The 19,366-nt window shown below is 43.1% G+C and overlaps 1 protein-coding gene across 1 annotated transcript; it reads left to right on the top strand.

Annotated features, from left to right (window-relative positions):
- The first annotated feature begins 1,799 nt into the window (after positions 1-1,799).
- On the top strand, positions 1,800-8,703 carry LOC146177042 (uncharacterized). Its single transcript, XM_084581439.1, has 4 exons — positions 1,800-1,840; positions 3,492-3,646; positions 5,299-5,510; positions 8,349-8,703. The coding sequence occupies exons 1-4, from the start codon at positions 1,800-1,802 to the stop codon at positions 8,685-8,687; spliced, it is 747 nt and encodes a 248-aa protein (XP_084437565.1). The 3' UTR covers positions 8,688-8,703.
- Positions 8,704-19,366: the final 10,663 nt, after the last annotated feature.

The following is a 19,366-nucleotide window of genomic DNA, read 5'->3' as shown; positions in this document are numbered from 1 at the left end:
ACTACTAGTGCATCAATATTATGCAATATGTTTTCTATAATATAGAAAGCTGACGTGAAGGAGAAGACCTACACAAAGATTAAAAATATATATATATATATATATATATATATATATATATATATATATATATATATATATATATATATATATATATATATATATATATGTATATATATATATATATATATATATATATATATATATATATATATATATATATATATATATATATATATATATATATATATATTTTTTATTTTCTTCAGAAAGGTTCATTGTTATGGTGAAGGTAATTGCGCGAACCCTTTTTGTGCTGCCCGATGATACAGCGCATCAAGAACTCTATGCGTACAAAATTTATTCCGAATAATTCATTGCTGTGTCTGTCACAGCTGATTTGCAATGTCGACAAAAAAATGGCTAGATGCAATGTTGTTACGGGTAGAGAACAATGAGAACGAAGTGGCGCGCTTGCTTGTGGAAGGTGAAGAGAAGTGCATCGAACGCTGGGCCCTCTTTGCCTGGCTCATTGGCTGTATCTCATTGTATATATGTTTAATCCTCTTTTTAAATATATTTTTTTTTTTGTAAAAATATAACGCCAAAATTTAAAAATCGTGGGCGATTCAAAATTGCCGTATAATCTACAGATCTGCGTGGTGCGCTACGCTTTGCACAAGGGCCTCTTTTAAGTAGCCGCAATTACTAGCGAAACAAAATTATGCAACATATTTTTACTGATTTTTAAAGCTTATGGAGAGGAGAATAAATGGAGATAGTTTAAGAAATATAAAATTAAGTTTTTCTTTATTTGTCGTCGGAAATTTTCATTGCTGGCTGTTTTCTTGAAATTAGCGCTATCGTCTCTCTCTATTGAAACATTATATAAATATGAGTTTTAGCTGTTTGATAGATAATTGCACTGAGAACATAGCATCGGATTATTCCTGCTCTGCCTTAAACCGTTTTTGAAATAATGCCCCACAAATTAGGTAAAATATCGTTTTCTTGGCCGAATTTGAGAAATATTATGAAACAATCTACGCTACCTAGAAAGGCGAAACTTAACTGAGTACAAATTAAAACATGCATATAGTAGGTCAGACAATTCTCAGTGGCCTAACATTAACATATTTTGTGTAATTCATAACTAAAGTTGGCCAAAAAAGCACAGAAGATAAGCTCGGCACTCCACCTCTTCATCGTTATCATTGCCCTGTGCTGCGAAAAAAATTTTGACAGCAAAGCAAATTGCAGCTCTTCTCTTTGCAGTAATCAGGCTACAATGTATAAAATTTTGAAATAAATATAAATGGTCGACCGACTATCCTTTGTTCGATCTTACGTGGAAACATCCTGCAAACCACAGCCGGTCGTTGCCGATCTGTGGCGACATAAAAGCCCTGAGGGTTGCTGTTTTTGTAACAGTAACCGCCATATTTATTATATTTGAAAATTATGCGCGAAATATCAGAGATAACTGCAGGCCATTCAGCAGTATTAGGTTTTGGGGCTTTTAGTTTCGAAATGCTCAATATTATGGCGGCTGCCGGAATACAGGGTTGCAATACTTTCCGCTTGCCAAACTTGATCGTGAATAGGGTCTTATAAATCCTTATTTTACGGGCTTGATATCACTAGGACTACTTGTATTTGTAACGTCAAGCGCTATTGAGAAAGAGCATGCCCACCTCTTCTAAAATAACGGATGGCTTCGTGCTCAGCGCTTAGCGTAGTCTCCTGAAGTGTGCATTGTATCCCCCGTGACATTAAATAGTCGTCCTTGGACACTGACGATGACTCCGTTTTTCTTCTCCGAGACCCTCAGTTTACTTAGGTGAGACACTACGAGCAAACACCAGAGTACAAGACACATTCTGCTTTCTTTGTTCTGTCGCCCAAGTATACGCTACCAAAAGCGTATGCGTACGACCTTGTTAACGAAGGCGCGCACGTGTGGTGTGCTGGCATCGTCACGGCACGTGTAAAGACAATGCGAGGCTGGTAGGAAGAAAGAAGTGGTGAAGGCGACACACACTGGCCACTTTCGCGGCGTCCGCTCTGAAAGTGTAAGAAAGAGCGTGACATAAGAATATAAGAGACAACTGTGAACACAGGCAGTTGTGGAGAACTGCCTACCTGGTGAACCTAGCTACGCGGCGAATTTTGGTAAGACTTGACATGGCTGCATATGAGCACGCACCATTTTATTTGTTTTTAATGTACCGGATAATTTGGTTTGTTTATTAGTATCGTAGGTGCTATCAGAACGCATATTATAAATTTGCTTATTCTCAAATGCTATGTCCAAGAAGATGAAGTATTAGGTTACCACGCTGCATTCAGTCTTAAACAAGAAAACAGCACTTCTCCACAATTCCGTCCAAAGTTACGCTTGTAAATGGCTAATGTCCTGGCAGCCGTGGGCGAGCTATTTCAGTGCTTTTACCATTAAATATCAAATTTGCAGTGATATCTTTAAGATTGAGTATTTCTTGATATATTATCAGTTAGGTAATTGTGTTTGGCTGCAGCAAGATGGGCAACAGATTCCTTTTCAATCGAAAAAGTCTGTTGATACACGTTTATCTTTGATGTCAATCGATGATGAGGTGATTGCTACAACGCCAAACATTCTGGTAGAGTTCTAAAAGCCGTTTTTGCGGACAAGCATTATACTTCCGCACTATATGCAGAGGTTCTATAACGGCTTTTTTTAAGTGTAAAAAAAGCACCAGTGTACTTCTTAATTCTACGTCGTAAACGCGCTCGACAATCACTGGAAGTCCATAAAGGAGATGACTGTTTCCTCGTTGGGGCAAGCATTGTCCCGTAGCTTTCACCTGAGGAACGCCTCTTACGTTCCGACGTATTTTTGCCCCCCTTCGATTTCGTAGCAAAATGTGACACTTTGTAGCAGCCCAAATAAACATTGTTTTTTTGTGGTAAATCGAGGTTTCGTCCTTTCGGCGCTAATCATGTACCGCAAGGCACTATTACTCCACAGGCTATGAGCACTGACATGTTGTTATAACATAACCAGAAAAATCGTGGAATGCAGATGCTCCATTAGGATAAGCTGCAAAGATACGCCCATAGTGGACCGCAAACTAGCTGAAATCTTCCTCTATTTTCAAATCTCCATTACAACTAATCATCCGGTTCGAGATCATTGTTTAAGCTTTTACCAAATGCTATATTCGAAACGTACCTTGCTTCTTAAAACCTTTTTTTGAATGCCTAAGCCATCGCAGTTAAAAACAAAATCCTAAATTCTTTGCCCTGCAAGGAAAAAAAAAAGACTTACGATATTCTTCTATTTTCAATAAGATAGAGGTTCTCAAAATTAAAATTTACTATCTTAAGCGTGATAAAGGCAACAGCTTATTTTCATCGTCAAGCATACTATGCTGGTGGTCCACGACAAGGTGCCTTCAAGGAAGCTCCGAAATTTGGAAGATATTTAACTTCACATCTTGTGAATGCAGATGCTTTGTGCGTTTCAACAAAATTTCAGGAGAGATTCGGAGGGACGTTCCTGCCGCACTCTGCAAGAACCTCATCGTAGGAGTCATTATGTCGACTTCAGTTCTAGCGATCTTCTGCGCGGCCATCACCTTCATGTGCAGCATTAACCAGTCAAGTAAGTTATTTTTCCCGATCAATATGAATAGAATTTACATTCTCATTGGCAGTGAACGAAATGCCTCGACAAAAAAGGGAGGGATATTCCTCTACCGTCGCTCATGTACTGAATGATGTTTGACTGCAGTGCCAAACTTGCATTTGCATAGAAACATATGCATGCATTAATCTTGAGGGAAATCAAGGCACAGAAATTAATTTATTTTAGAATTTTGCCTTGCTGTGTGGAATTCTAGAAAATAAATAGGGCTATCAAGTGAGTCACGTCACGTATTTTTTACATGGACCGGCAGTGCGTACAGTCAACACATATGATTTACAAAATGCTGTTTTTCTTTTTCTCGCATGTATTGTTTATTGTGGGAATACGTAATTATTCTGGGGAGCCAGATGTTTTCTTGTCTAGCCCAGTACCTTGTGAAATTTAATATCTGGACATCTCAAAGTGAATTACTTTCGGATTGTCCAAATGTACATCTGTGAACTTCTCTTCCAAGGAGTAAGTCAATGAACTTCACACCTGAATGTATGCGTAGTCTTAATCAGGAAGGATAGCAAATAAGACAAAAATAGTGGATGGTTACCTCTTTGGTAATGGAAATTACGGCCGCAGCAGGCGGAGCCACTATGTACAAGTACAAGTTAGTGCGCTTAGTAACGCTAGTTAGAGGTACCTATGTAGAGGTATTCAACATATAATTTGCATGACTAGCCAGTGCAGAAACTTCTCACCTTGGACCCTGACCTGAAGCTCCGGCTTCCGCCAGGCCTACCCCGACGTGAAGCAGCTTTGCTGCTTGGTGTAGCGTTCACCAACTATTATTCATCTGTGATGAGTATGGCTAATAGGCCTGCATGTGCAACATGCGAGTTTAGCGAGACTACAGCCCAAAGTCTGTATGAAAGCCCATAATGCGGAAAGACAGCTTCTCTGCCGTGCGCATGAGCGTCTGACAAAAATCCCGTCCGCTGACAGAAATCAAGATTGTGGGCCACTGGCCGCGGCGAACCCCGGCGGTGAAGCCAGGCACTGCTCCCCTTCTTGAGAACCACAGACCTGATCGATAGGCTGGGATTTACTGACTATACCGACTTCACTGATTTACTGACCCTACTATAATGACTTTATACGCCTGTAACACCCTTTTATCCTTCACTTTTATATTCACTCACTCCCTTCCCCAAAGTGAAGTGTAGCGAATCGGTTTTTTAATCCTGTTAATCACCCAGCCTTTCTCCTCCTCCTCCTATCCCGTGATGCAAATGTTGGAATTTCGGGTAGCTTTTGGAGGGCAAACATGTAGGGCTGGTGTGCATGAAGCATACTTACACGTAACCGCTTGTGGATACACCCATATTCGCAGTACGATGGTATCCAGCGTGACAGACGTAACGAAGCAGAAAAGTACAAAGGAATAGAGGCAATTCGAGTTGCTGCGATTGACGCCATTAGCCTCCGGCCAATCAACCAGGCTTGTAATGCTGTGGTGTATGACGCTTACTCCATTGCAGCCTCTCAGTGTGACGGATTGCCTGGGGTGTTTTATAACTACAATGACGCCGCATAATAGGAAATATGCCCTTAACAGCTGTTGGTGGAAGAAAGCTGCCTATCTGTCCGAAGCTAAACTTTGTCTCGGTTCTACGAAGGGGCCGTGTGCGACGTCGGTGGCGGCAAGCTTCATGACGCTGCGAAGGCGCTGGTGAAGACGTTTCCCCAGGAGCACTACAGTAGCCTGAATCGGGAGTCGGACTGGTTTCCTGGAGTCACTTTGATGGGAACGAAGCTGTCAGGGCTTCATGAGTGCGAGATACTCGGGCCCGTCCTCGGATACTGCAGAGAGGGCGACCAAATGGCTCAGGTATGGAATCCTAGTCCTCTGAGCTTCGTATAAAATGGAACAAGCACCACTCATCCCAAAGCGGATGCTTTTACAGAGAGCCCAACCTGAACTAGCTCCAAACACCACCTGAAACATTTATTCTGTTGCAATGGATGCATTTCATATTGCTTCCTATATTGATGTAATGTCGCCCTTTGCCTCCCAGATGATACGCAATTCAGTGTCTCCTGGGCAAAGCAAAGCTTGTGGAGTGGAAGGCTGTTCGTTTTGGTCGGGCTATCGGCAAATGACTTTCATCTAAGATGAGGTTAGGTCCGCGGATACGTTGCCTTTGAGGCCAGTAATTTTCCTAGCATCAGTGAAGTTTACCTAATTTATAAGGCCAGCAAAGGTCACCGTCGCTGTTGGTATTTTTCAACACACAGTAAAAAAACAAAAAAAAAACAAAAACAAAAGCAGAATGCTTCAGAACTGCACCATGACCCTGCTTTTCACCCGATTAGATTCTTTTAACATTTCAGCGCCATTTTTACGCCCATGCTCTCACGCTATGAATAAGGTTGCTTAATTTGAAATTTCTGAGCCGCGACTGGCAATGCGTCGTTTTGCACAGCAATGTGCTCCGTCTAAAGGTAGTGTATGTAACGCAGTCAAATGCACATTTTGAAGGAGCAAATAAACAGCAGCATACCATGAAAAAGATTTAGCCTTATGGTTGGCTTTTGGGATTTAGCGTCCCAAAGCGACTCAGGCATGAAAAAAAAAAAGTTTAATCGAGAAGGCTGCCACTAAGAAAAAGTCAATTTTTGAGAAAAAGATAAAATTGTAAAGTCCACTTTTTATCGGTTAGTAGATCTTCTTAATAGTATACTACGAAAGCTCGCATTGCTAGTAAAACAGCCACACCATTAAGAGCTTACCCTGATGCCCTCGACGTCCTCTTCAGTCGCATTATGCAACTGAAAATCTATGTGTTGAACTTTCTATCATATCATTACACCGTGGTCATTGACGTCTTCACTGCTCAACTCTTGGCTTCCTCTTTTTTTTTCCATCTCTACTCAACCATTTTTACTCTTTGGCTGCCTCTAAGAAGATGCCCGCTTGATATGGATGCATGGGGGACCGGCGAAAGCCTGTGTAACCTACACCTCCCCACCACATAGGACGACTGGCTACTGTCGATGAATAGTGCAATAGTAGCTGCACAAGGCATTCCGACAACAAATGTCCACAGGGTGTTGTTTCATTAACTGTTCACATGTCGTTATTTTAAACCATGTCACAGATATGTCGCTGTGGTCTGTGCAGCTGGATTGTACAAGGTGGATATAAAGTAAGGAAATTGATGAAATATTATAAACTAATGAGCATTTTGTTTTTATTTCTAGGCGCAAACGTAATATTAAGACATCTAAGACCGTCAACAGAAAAGTTGAGCCCAGGTTCTATTATCTGCCTATCGTTGATGCAGCTCGAACTATCTAATGACATAAATAATGTTTAGACCGTAAACCTGGCTTTTCGCAATGCACATTGTTATAACCGCGCGCTGCTAGACGTGGCATTACTGTGGAAATAACGCTCACTGCTACTACTGAATACAATATACATAAAGACGCCATTTTAAAAATGTGCAATGCAGAAAGCCAGGTTACGATTAAAAAAAAAATGTGTTTTTTTCGACGTTAAATATCTCGAACTGTATCACCGACAGTGCGAATTTAAAAACTGGGCTCATATGTTTTGTTGACGGCCTTCAGTTTTTTATTATAACTTTGGCCACTAATAAAAATATAATTAGTGAAAAGTATTTAATTGCTTATTACTGAGCTCTATCTCTTACATAATACTCGCCTTGCAGTAAAATACAACTACAGAGACCCCACTAACGCATCGCTAACATGGATTAAAATAACTATCTGTGAACACTTAAAAAAAAGAAAAAACCTGTATACATCTGTGGCTGGAATGCCTTGTGCAGTTACTGTAGCAGCAATCTACAGTAACCGGTCGTGATATGTGATGGCGAGCGGGAAGGTGGTGGTTATTCGTGCTTTACGCCGGTCCCTCATGCATCCATATAAGGCGGGTGTCTATTTACAGGTAGCCAGAGACCAGTAAACAGTTAGAAAAAACATCCTCTTCATTAGCAATATAAGAACGGTAGATAAAAATTCGAGGATACTTTGGCGACTAAAGTGATGAAAGGCAAAAGTCTGAGTTCTGCATTCTGCTACGCGACAGTTGTGCATGTAGTGATGAATGCTGCTGCGAGTAAAGGGACCGGCTAGTCTTTCACATTCCGTGGGTGCATTTATTCAGTGAATTCTGCTTGACAGCGACGAGATCGTACTCCTTGTATCTTCGCAGTTGTTCTACGTTTACTGTTGTGTGGTTGATTTTACATGCGCGGCATAGTTATTATTTAATTAATTTCACAAATTTGAGTTGGTAGAAATGATTGATTATTCACTGAGTAATAAATAATTAGTAAATAATACTTACCTGATTAGTCATCAGTACGCAGCAATTATTTTAGTAATTAGTAACATTATTTATATATTAATTATAATTGATCATTGATTGACATATGGACATATAAGGCACGCATTCGCGTATACTTGGTGGTGCTCTGTGATTGGTCGATACCTCCATACCGTGATCTCGTCTCGACCAATCAGAGCCGATGCAAAAGCGTCACACTTGCTGACGACAACGATGATCCAATAAACGCTTTCGCCTTAAAAGTTTTCATTTCAAGTTTGCAGCCAACTTGCAAGCGTGCTTACTTCCACAGACATTCCACCAGCATTGCAGTGATTTTCGTCCGCTTTGCTGCATTCCCTTTCGTAGGTGGAGCTGCACTGTGCATCGCTCTCGGCAACGGTCGGCTGGAATATGTGCAGCGGCCGCAATGGCACACTGTTTAGTGCCATTCGTTATGCCAGGGTGAGCATGGAGTTCTTCGTGGAGGGCTCCGAAGGTGAAAGCAACGTCAAGCTGAGGTCGGCAGGAGTGGTTGCACCGTCTGCAGTGACAGGTGTCAGCCTTCATTTGACTGGTACCAGCGAGTTTCTCAACCAGACAGCTTCTACTCTGGCTGGCGCTTTCTCGGAGGCAGTAAGAGAGTTCTGGCTGTTGTCGTTACCAGGACATGTTCTGGAGGTCCTCCATCCAAAAAAGAAACAATAAAAGAGAATGTTTGAAGTTGACCACACAATTAAAAAAGAAGAGATGGAATTACCGCTGCTGCAACAAATAAGTCTTCCTATATCACGGTATGGCCAAAATACCGGGCAAGTATAAAATTATGTTAATATTACTCACACACATATTATTCTTTTTCTCCTTGCCCTTTGATATTCTCGCGTTTCTTCAACTGGGAACTTTACGAACCCTTGGTATGATGCGACGGGGGGCGCTTGTCCCTATTATAAAAGTGCGTCTTATCCGCGCTGTTTAATACCGATGATTTCTGTTGAGTTCCAATTTTTACACGCATTTTTCACGATGCCTAAAGTATGTAGATTCAGCTGTCTTTTTGAGCCGTGCATTGAGCCTCCATAATGCAATGTTTGGGATTTTCCTCCACCCTGCGATATCAAGAAATGATCGGTACAAAATGTGTCTCAGTGTAGGGACGGTGGTGTCACCGCGTTTCGTTAGTGCACGTGCGCTGTTGACCATTTAGTATGGGTACGAGGCAAAACGCGCAAACGATTTGTGGAAAACCGAACTTCAGGAAGCCAGTCTAGTAATATTTTCTGGCCTCCTATTAATAAAGGTTATCCATTAGGCAGTCTTCCTCGGAGCAAGGAGAATGGCTGGCGCTAGGCCACCTCTAACTGCTTTTAATCCCAATCTCTGGCTGTCGATTTGGAGCTCAGTCTCCATCGCGCGACCCACTACTAAACGACTTCTTCCTTCATCTTGTTAGACTTGCTGACCCATGCGCGAATGAGCAACAAGCTCCGCGCTACGAGATTAGACGTATCTGATAGGCACTGTAGCTCGAAATCTGAAGTTCAAAACTGAAGCTCGAAGCTCTACACGCGCAGATATGACACCAACACTGACTAGTTCCCAGCGTGTTTTTTTCCTGGGCATTGGTCTTTCTTTCTGGGCTTGTGAAACAGTGGATGCCATTTTTATAGGGTTCTCAATAGCTTCCCCGTTGCATCTGTCCCGAAGCATGTGTCCTATTCTGAGCCATAGTTCTACACAAAGAATGCTTTCTGGCTGGCAGTTCATGAGTGTCAAAGCTAGAAATTATTTTGCACAATTTTGTTTTTCTCTGAAATCGTTAATTCAGCGCTAGCGGCATTCACGATTAGGAATAACAGTACGTCACAAGCTGAAAATCACAGCCGCAATGAATGTCACATGTGTCGTCTTTGAAGCAGCATATCAGGATATTCCCAAAAGGAATGGGACGCCAATCTTTCACTGTCTATGTTATCTCACTTCCTGCATCTGTCCGCAGCTATGAACTGAAGTAATCGATAGTACAAGTTGCTGTCCAAGTTTGCAACCCTAGGAGTCCCAGCGTGGGAGCCATGATATCACAGTAATATGTTCCGTGACATATGTAAGAGAAGATTCCGGTAGTCGCCATAACTTTGGAAAATCATATAAAGTGACAAGGAAGATGTTATTTTTAGTGTGTCATGGAATGGACAGATGAGTATGAAGCACACCACCTTGCGTTGCGTAGACCTAATTATATTTATAAAGCAACGCCAATTTTTGTTCCTGCGTTATTAAAGGTACACTAGGGTCTTCCTCTCTCTCTCCTCAACTCATCCTAGGCCGCACGCAAAACAAATATAAAAACATGCGCAAAGTCGTGAAGTGGCCCTGCGACGCTCCGTCCCGCCCGTGCAACTTGGAAGCGTCCAACGAGAGGACGCGCCCGGTAAGCCCATGAGACTTCACATGGGACGTTTGTGCGCGGTGCGCGCCGGTATTTGTCGGCCAGGCCACTTGAGAGCGGTCGTTATGACCAAATTTTAAAAATTACTTGTAAAAGAATACGCTATGCGGAAAACAACCACTTGGACTCAGTACATATAGGACTAGCGCTATGGATTTCTTGCATAAATATACTGCCGCAAGTAGCATTTTTGGGGCCCTTTAAAGCTATCTCTCTTGCATTGGTACATATCGGGGCATATACGCGGAAAACCGCGGCGCCATATCTGGGAAACCGGGCCCCAAGACTGACGCAGCGCGGGGATTGGAATGAATCCTGCATTCTTCTATCGAATGCTGCATGCATTCTTCTTTAGCAGGTATAGCAAGGGTATTGTTGGACTTCGCACTCTATTTTTATTTTTGCGATTAATAAAAATTAAAGTAGCATCTTTTTTTTGCCGTAGAACTGAGCGCGTCATCAGAGTTGTGAATGAATAAAGCATTTAATGTAACAGAAGGACGGCTCGATCTTGGCCGTTGTTTCGGGAATTATGAGCGATGGGCGTGTAGATTGTTCTTGATCCATCACATCCTGGAGACCTGCGTGCTGTCAGTCTCTCACACTACTCGGATCATGCCGCAATCACTGTATTGCGGCGCTTCGTCACATAGTGTGCTATTGTGGACATGCCACGCGGAATACGCTGAAATTGTATGACGCCATATAAGATGCTGTAGGACTGCTGTACACCGTTACAGGCAATGAGTCCATCTGTTCTGAGATGCTGTGCACGATGATACGCGTTTTGCTTCTTCGTAATGTCATCGTGCTCTGGTTACGTCTTCTGTAGACGAACGACTGCTTTCAACACCTGAAATGCAACCTTTGGAAGGTCTTCCATTTACTTTAGTTGATTTAAAGCAACTTTGGTATCGTCTCCACTTGAGCGTCGCTTCATGGGCTTCGTGGGCAGTCGAGAAAGTACGAGTGACGTTATCACACCTTCTGGTGCTTTCTTTAACTCCTTTTTCGTATTGCCGATTGGAGTACATGCGCAAGGAAGACATAGACAAAACATAAGCAGTACTTTACAGGTATTTTACTGTGTACAAGATGTACGCTTAGGGCGCTTGAACACGACTTGTAATTTTTTACATTTTGTTTTGCCAGCGCTTCGTGGGCAGTTGAGAAAGTACGAATCACACTATAACACGTTTGATGTATTGTTTCACTTGTCCAAAGTTCTACCGAGTCCAGCCGTAAACGAAGCATTTCTAGCGGGCTTTTGTTAAGCGCTTTGTATTACTTTACAGGCATTGTAGTGAGTGCAAGATGTACACTGAGTGGGCTTGAACATCACCTGTAAATTATTAATTTTGTTTTGACCACGAGAGAGCGCCGCGGCAGCACCTTGGCTGAATTATTTAACGCAAACATTACTCGATAAACGGAGCCTTCCCTCGCCACTTGACCTGGCAGACTGCTCCCGTGATTTGAATAAAGTGATGGCTCTGAGAGTTAGCTTGGCCGATTGATGCGGCAACAGCTCAGCCTCATTGAGGCGGTGGCGGAGAAGCGGTCAATGCTTGCCTGCTTCTCTTGCGTCCCGAGTAAACTAAGAGAGGGAACGTATATGCTTGCTCCTCTTTCATTTCTTTTCCAAGCTTATACTGGTACTTTGGTTCCTTCGTTGACCATGTAAGTCTTTCCCACATCCCACAAAGCCCGTGACGCCGCATAAAAGAAGGAAATTTTATTTAACATAAGCGTAGTCGGCCGGTAGCGTGTAAATTTGGCGAGCCATTGCTTCTGCCCAACGCATCAATGAGCGCGTCGCAGGCGTGATTTATACTACGGATCATAGCAGGCTGGTGGAGTTCAATGAACCTGCATGTGTAAACACTACGTGGCAATCTACCTGTTCTATAGGACCCCGGAAAGCAGGGAATTGCTCTTTCATTCAGAGCAAATGCGGCCCACGACGTAGTCTTCGTGGACTTTAGCCGTCGTATACCTCATTGCACAAGCCACTCGGCAGTATCTTATAAAGACGAAAATGACGCTGGAACTTTGCTCAGTTACATCGGCGCTTGCCGTTACTGGAAGCAATAGTCCACTGTACTGCTCCTGGAAATGAAAAGGACTCTAGCGACATTATCGCAAAAGCACCTGAGTAATTTTTTGTAGACTCGCGAAGCACCTGCTGAAGCTTGATTGTTATCTTGGACTGCTATAGCGTAACAGCGCTGTAGACTACACTGTAACCATATAGCACACAGCGTAGAACAGTCAGCAGGCCACTCCTGATGATGGACGAAGATGATGAATCAATGCTGTGGTCAGTGTTCGTGGTGGTCTTAAGAAAGGTGCACAATAAAACCTAGCAGTCGCCGCCTCTCCACTGCAACACCGACGAAATGAACTAGCGATTTATTACCAAGGAAATGGAACCAATTATTTGGCGTCCTTATTATGCGAGGACATTTTTGTTTTGTTTTAGGGAGTTTAACGTCCTAAAGCAACTCAGGCTGCGACAGACGCCGTAGTGGAGGGCTACGGTAAAATCGGCCAGTTGGGATTCTTTAACATGCACTGACATCACACAGCACACGGGTGCCGTGCTATTCGCCTCTATCGAGAAAGAGCCTCCGTGGCCGGGATTCGATTCCACATCCTCGGGCAGTGCAATCGAGCACTCTAACCACTGCGCCACCACGGCGGGGCTGACGAGGTAATCGGTTTTATTGTAAAGACTTTTGATAAGTATCTAATGAATACTAAGACGTTCATAAACGGTTTTTGTGTCTGACAGCTTCATTGTGCGCAATCTCAGCATGAGAGCGTGGTTTATTGAGGTAGCGTTCTTTTATTGATCTTTTATCGTACGTCTAGACCTTTAGCTGTTCTTGTGCGCTGTTGGTTCTGAATATCTTTGCTTCGCAAAGGGGACTGTGGTATTTTGTCGGTTTATCGCATCGACAGAAAAAAAAAGAAGGAAACAAAGTCCGCATGTAGCAGACTCCAAGGACCTCTAGATCGAAGTCTGCAAACAGCATATCCGGCGGCGTCTCATCTTACAAGATTCATCGTGTGTATGGTACGTTCGACTTATCAGTTAAACATGGTGGGGTTCACTGCAACCACTGCGCGGCGCCCCTCAAACTTCCTAGCATTTGCCTCACGCTGCGTTATCCATACAATTTTGCTTTGCACTGAAAACTAAAAACAATTACATACATACAATATTCATGTTAATTACGAAAGAAAGACTTGGCGTGAGAGTACACTGCATGTGCACTCTGCGCCATCGAATGTGGATAGAGAGGTGGTGACCGAAGGACAGGAAACGGCCACGACCTGCCCGAAGCGGGAGTCACTAGAGCATTCCAGCGATTGTGTAGTGAGATATTAGGTGAGCCTTGATAATGTGATTTTTGATGTTACATTGATAGTAATAAGCAACACTGCCGCGATGTAATTCTCAGTCTGCTATAATTAAAAGCGAAGTCGTCCTGCGCATAATGCGCTGGTGTGGCTTTATCTCGGCATAATATTGTCTGCTGTGTTCGCGCTTTCCACACCGTTTCAGTTCACCGACTGCCGTCGCGCAGACTCGGATAACAGTCGGGCAAGGGCAGAAGTCGATTGGATCATCCTGCATAGTGTGGCCGTTTGAGAGTTTCGTGTCTGCAAATAAAATACGTATAACTTGTATGAGTGTACGATACGCTTGTCATAATTATGTTTTTAAACACCTGATGCGGTCGAGTAAGCGCTTCCGTAGTATACAACAGTGTAAAGCACCGTAATTGGTATTGTTCCAGATAACCTACGCCTACCTTTGCATTTTATTTTATCGCATACATAAAGCATAGTATCGGTACTAGAAAAAACAAACCAAGCGAAAATACAAGTACGATGTCGACTGCAAAACACGAAACAACAGAAGTAGATCATAGGATGGGACGATCGAATCAAACGAAGTGCACCAAGGTCACTTGGGGACAAACACATTAGCTCCGTGGGCGGCGCCGGTAACAAAACTAAGGCCACAGTCACCTATTGGCAGGCAAAACGTGATGACGGGTAAGTCTTAATGCAGAGAACGGCTGTCACAATACCGCTGAGCACAAAAGACATCTACAGTGGCGCTACAATTTGAAATAAAAGGGTAAATGTAACGTGGGTATTTGCCGCATAGCTCCAGCATTAAATTCTCCTTTTACACGCCGAATCGATTGTCATATGGTTAACCACTAGTGCGGTTACGAAGGCTACAAGCACGTGAGATATTTCGGAACGGAGAACAGGGTATGGTTATCGAATTCTAATCGAATCAAGCCTAGCGATCGGAGAGCTGACTGCACCAATGACAGGAGGCGCGGTTGCTAAAGACATCGGGAAGAGGCCGAAGGGAGTACAGTAAGAGTACAGGGCTCGATAAGAGTTACAATGCCCCACACACCACAATAATACACTATCATAGAGCGATGACAGACAGCAATGGAAAATATTGTCTACATGCTATTTTAGATCATACACAAGCCCTCTCTATATGGCATATTTTAAGGCATGCACAAGAAATCCGCAGTGGAACGTTTCCTAGTGGAGTTAAATTAGCGATAATCACATCAATTTACAAATAAAAAACTAACGCATAGTTTAAATTCCATGGTATCTTCAAAAGCATTATACCTCTGATGGCCTTTCTATTCCACTATGAAAATCACGCCTACATTACTGATGCACATCGAGAAATATTTCTCCACAAATTGCTCCCTTGAACTTGAATGAATGCATCTCATAAAAGTTTTGAAACGAACTTTGAAGATTTTGCCAGACCTTCGGCTATTTGTGCAGAAATATAGCTTTTTTTTTTTTTTAAATCAACTTCTTACGTTATTCGTGAAAAATCGCTAGATTCCTCAAAATGTTAAATTTCACAACTGTTTGAGTATGTCGATGTGAACGGCGTTTCTTGATATAATGGTGAAAAGTTCATAAGCAAACAGATTTTCCTCTCAGCTGGAAAATGGAGCCGCCAAGACATCATTAAAGGCTAAAGAGCCTTTGAAATTCAGGAAGTGTTTTCTTGCCACAGCAAGAAATTATCTCTCGGCATTTTATGGCTTTTTAATTTTTAATTTGGCGTTAGGGCTTTTGACCAAGAGTGTACACCTTTGGGGACTACAGTGCATTATTATTGGACCTTTTTGAATCAACACGTACGTGAAGGACATTGTCAGTCAAATATGATAGGTGAACGTTAAAGAACCCCAGGTGGTCGAAATTTCCAGAGCCCTCCAATACGGCGTCTCTCATAGCCTGAGTCATTTTGAGACTTTAAACCCCCCAAACCAAATCACTTATGGGGCTAAACATTTAATCTATGGCGTCGGAAACAATTTTTTGTATGCATGATACCTGGGAAAAGCTCATCCGTGTGGATATTCACTCTTGTCTGAAGTGGGTGCATGGGCAGACCATACTGTTCATCAATTTTAAACACTCTACAACTGAAGCGATTATATTCAGTCCTAAACGAAAGCCGTTGCACCAGATCCGGCACCTGCATAAAAATCCTAAAGGGATATAGAACTATGTTTAGGACAAGAATGGTAGATTACATATCATCCAAACTTACGTCGCTAATAGGCGTTCTTTACAAATTCAGAGATTTTATCTTAAGAGACTTAATGTTGCTGGGGTAAAACTCTGACTTCTTAATCCATTTTATTGACTACTTCATGGCTTGAGGAATGATTGCAACAATCAATATACAAAAACTCGGCAGGTTATAACGGCAAATTATTAAAGTCGTGACATACTCGCCATATCATAGCAATACTGTTTAACATTTCTAAATATAGCATTTTTACAAGTAAAAGACATGTAAAGCTTTAATTTATGTTCAGAACTGATAAGAGACAGCAAAGTACACAATAGACCCTTTGCAAAACTCTGGAAGTCAACTTCTCTGCACAGCAAAAACCCCTGCACCATGGCGGCCAAACCTGTTTTGAGAGCCGAAGTTGGGTGCAGTGCAGAAGATGTCTATTTATGACAATAATGGCCACGTCCATTTCCTGCCCCCCTCTGCCTGTTGTTGCTGCCGCAATTATGGTATTAAGAGGCCATCGGGGAAGCCAGTTCCTCGCAAGTGCCATTCATATAGACTCTTCCGCCGGTATGCTTACTCCTCGTTTTCAAAAGGGAAGGAATTCTGCTCCCCAGGTTAATGCATCACATCAGGCTTGACACAGAAGTATTCTGCGCTGCACCCAACTTCTGCCCCCAAAACATGTTTGGCCGCCATGTGAAGGGGTTGATGCTGTGCAGAGAAGCTGACTTCCAGAGTTTTGCAAAGGGTCTATACTATACCAACAAACTTAGCAGAACTGTCAAATAAAGAAACCTCTAGCAATGACAGGCGACATTAACTGCAACACTGGTTGGTTGGTTTGTGGGGTTTAACGTCCCAAAGCAACTCAGGCTATGAGAGACGCCGTAGTGGAGGACTCCGGAAATTTCGACCACCTGGGGTTCTTTAACGTGCACTGACATCGCACAGCACACGGACGCCTTGCTTTTCGCCTCCACCGAAAAGCTGCCGCCGAGGCCGGGATCTTTTCGGTGGAGGCGAAAAGCAAGGCGTCTGTGTGCTGTGCGATGTCAGTGCACGTTAAAGAACCCCAGGTGGTCGAAATTTCCGGAGTCCTCCACTACGGCGTCTCTCATAGCCTGAGTTGCTTTGGGACGTTAAACCCCACAAACCAACCAACCAGTGTTGCAGTTAATGTCGCCTGTCATTGCTAGAGGTTTCTTTATTTGACAGTTCTGCTAAGTTTGTTGGTATAGTATAGACCCTTTGCAAAACTCTGGAAGTCAGCTTCTCTGCACAGCATCAACCCCTTCACATGGCGGCCAAACATGTTTTGGGGGCAGAAGTTGGGTGCAGCGCAGAATACTTCTGTGTCAAGCCTGATGTGATGCATTAACCTGGGGAGCAGAATTCCTTCCCTTTTGAAAACGAGGAGTAAGCATACCGGCGGAAGAGTCTATATGAATGGCACTTGCGAGGAACTGGCTTCCCCGATGGCCTCTTAATACCAAGTTGGAAATTTATCCTCATCATTGAAATTGCGCGATTCAAACTCCATGTTAGAACATCCCTCACCTATTAGAGACGTATTACAATAATAATTTTAATATCTCCTAGCTAAACATGAAATCTCTTAAATAAACTGTTTACTGCAGCGTAATTTACAGGGCACTTGGTGAAGGTTAGCGCGGCACCACAGAATGAAGACAGGACACAGTGCCAGTAACAATTGAACTTTCATTACGAGAAACACCTGCTTAAATACAGCGGCTTTTCCAAAAAACAGAAGGAAATGTATACAAAATGCCTATCATATCGCCTGGTTGCTTGCACTGCCTAAGGGGAACCTGTCCTAATTTATAGTGATACTGATTATTGAATTTTTTTCTGATAGTGATACGGAGGGAGTGCTGACAAAAGAACTACCAATTTTTAAAATTTCAATGGCCTCTACTTTGGAAGTTCGCAATTACCCCTGCTCAAAACTGCAGTGGTTTAAGTGGCAGACCTCGCATTCCTGTCTGTAATCAGTCATTTAGCTGCCTATCATATTTTTCGCATTCTGGCATGTAGTCAAAGCGCGATTTATTCCTTATTCCTGGGTTGTCGTAAGGTACATACATTAAACTTGAAGATTACTAAGCAAGAGGCTGATGGAGCATGCCAGAGATGTGGAAAGATTTAGAGACCGCAATATTATTGATCACATTCGGGAATGTGAGGGCTGCCGCCGTCCTGCGCTTCAAGCCACTGCAGTTTTGAGTAGGGCTAAATCTGAAATTGGAAGGAAATTAGTAGACGGCATTGAAATTAAAAAATCTTGTCATTTGTTCGTCAGCAATCCTTCCAATTCATTGACAGAAATAAAATCAAGTTTCTTAGAAAACAGTATCCACTAAAAAGACAGGTTCAGCTTAGGCAGCGGAGGTAATTAGCTGATTGTGATGTTATGTTATGGGCCCAACTCCGTCCAGGAGCTCTGGGCAGGTACCATATCAGATTCACGGACACACGCGCGCATTCCCTGACCACACAAAGACACTTTCACACGACTACAGCCTAGCTAAGTTCTACTGGCGCACACCAAAAAACATCCTACTTTCGTTTAGTCCGGTTTAGACTCGCCTGCACTCGACGCCGGTGCAGGCGAGTCCGATGATGCTCGGAGTACGGTTGAGGGAGTCCTACGATGATTGAAGTCCGTTGAGGGAGAGACCGGTAGCCGGGGTGTGACGCGGGCCCTGTTCCCGCTGTTATGACCGTGCATGGTCCGCACTTGCGCACACTATTGTTCGCCTGTGAGCATGGATATGTGCTGTTGGTGCAAGGGCTCTAAGCGAGCCTGTTTCCATGAATCTTTTTGTGTGAGCCTGCTTTGCTTTGTCGAGACCCTGCAAATGCTAAATTGGCCCTGTCAATTGAACGTCAAGAAAAATACAAAGAAACGTTGCCCTGTGAGAAATAGCCGGATGTGATTTTGTTCAATTGTTCACCCTTCCCGTCGAGAAGCGCTATTGTCAAGTGAGGAATGCCTATTGTGCAAAGGAGACGATAGAGTGACACGTCCGCTGACGTACAGGGCAAGAAAGGAGCATGACGAATACGGCCATTAGAGGAATTCCCGGGAATGCAGGAAAGATTTGCAATTGCCGGAAAGGGACAATGCTGGGAGCAGTATATGGCGCGCTCGTGCACTTGGGTTTCTGAGAAGGAAATCCACTTGCCGGAACCACCATATCGCATCTTTGCAGAAATGTACCTTCTCACCGTTTCCAAGCTCTACCCGCCAACAAGTGACCACGCCCGACGAAACAATACCGGACCAGTCAGTGCATCAGACCATCAGTGCAGTGA

The sequence above is a fragment of the Amblyomma maculatum genome, chromosome 10 (assembly GCF_055883805.1).
Source record: "Amblyomma maculatum isolate TAMU_Amacu chromosome 10, ASM5588380v1, whole genome shotgun sequence".
NCBI lineage: Eukaryota > Metazoa > Arthropoda > Arachnida > Ixodida > Ixodidae > Amblyomma > Amblyomma maculatum.
Note: the sequence above shows the minus strand (reverse complement) of the source record. Positions and strands in the feature narration are given on the sequence as shown.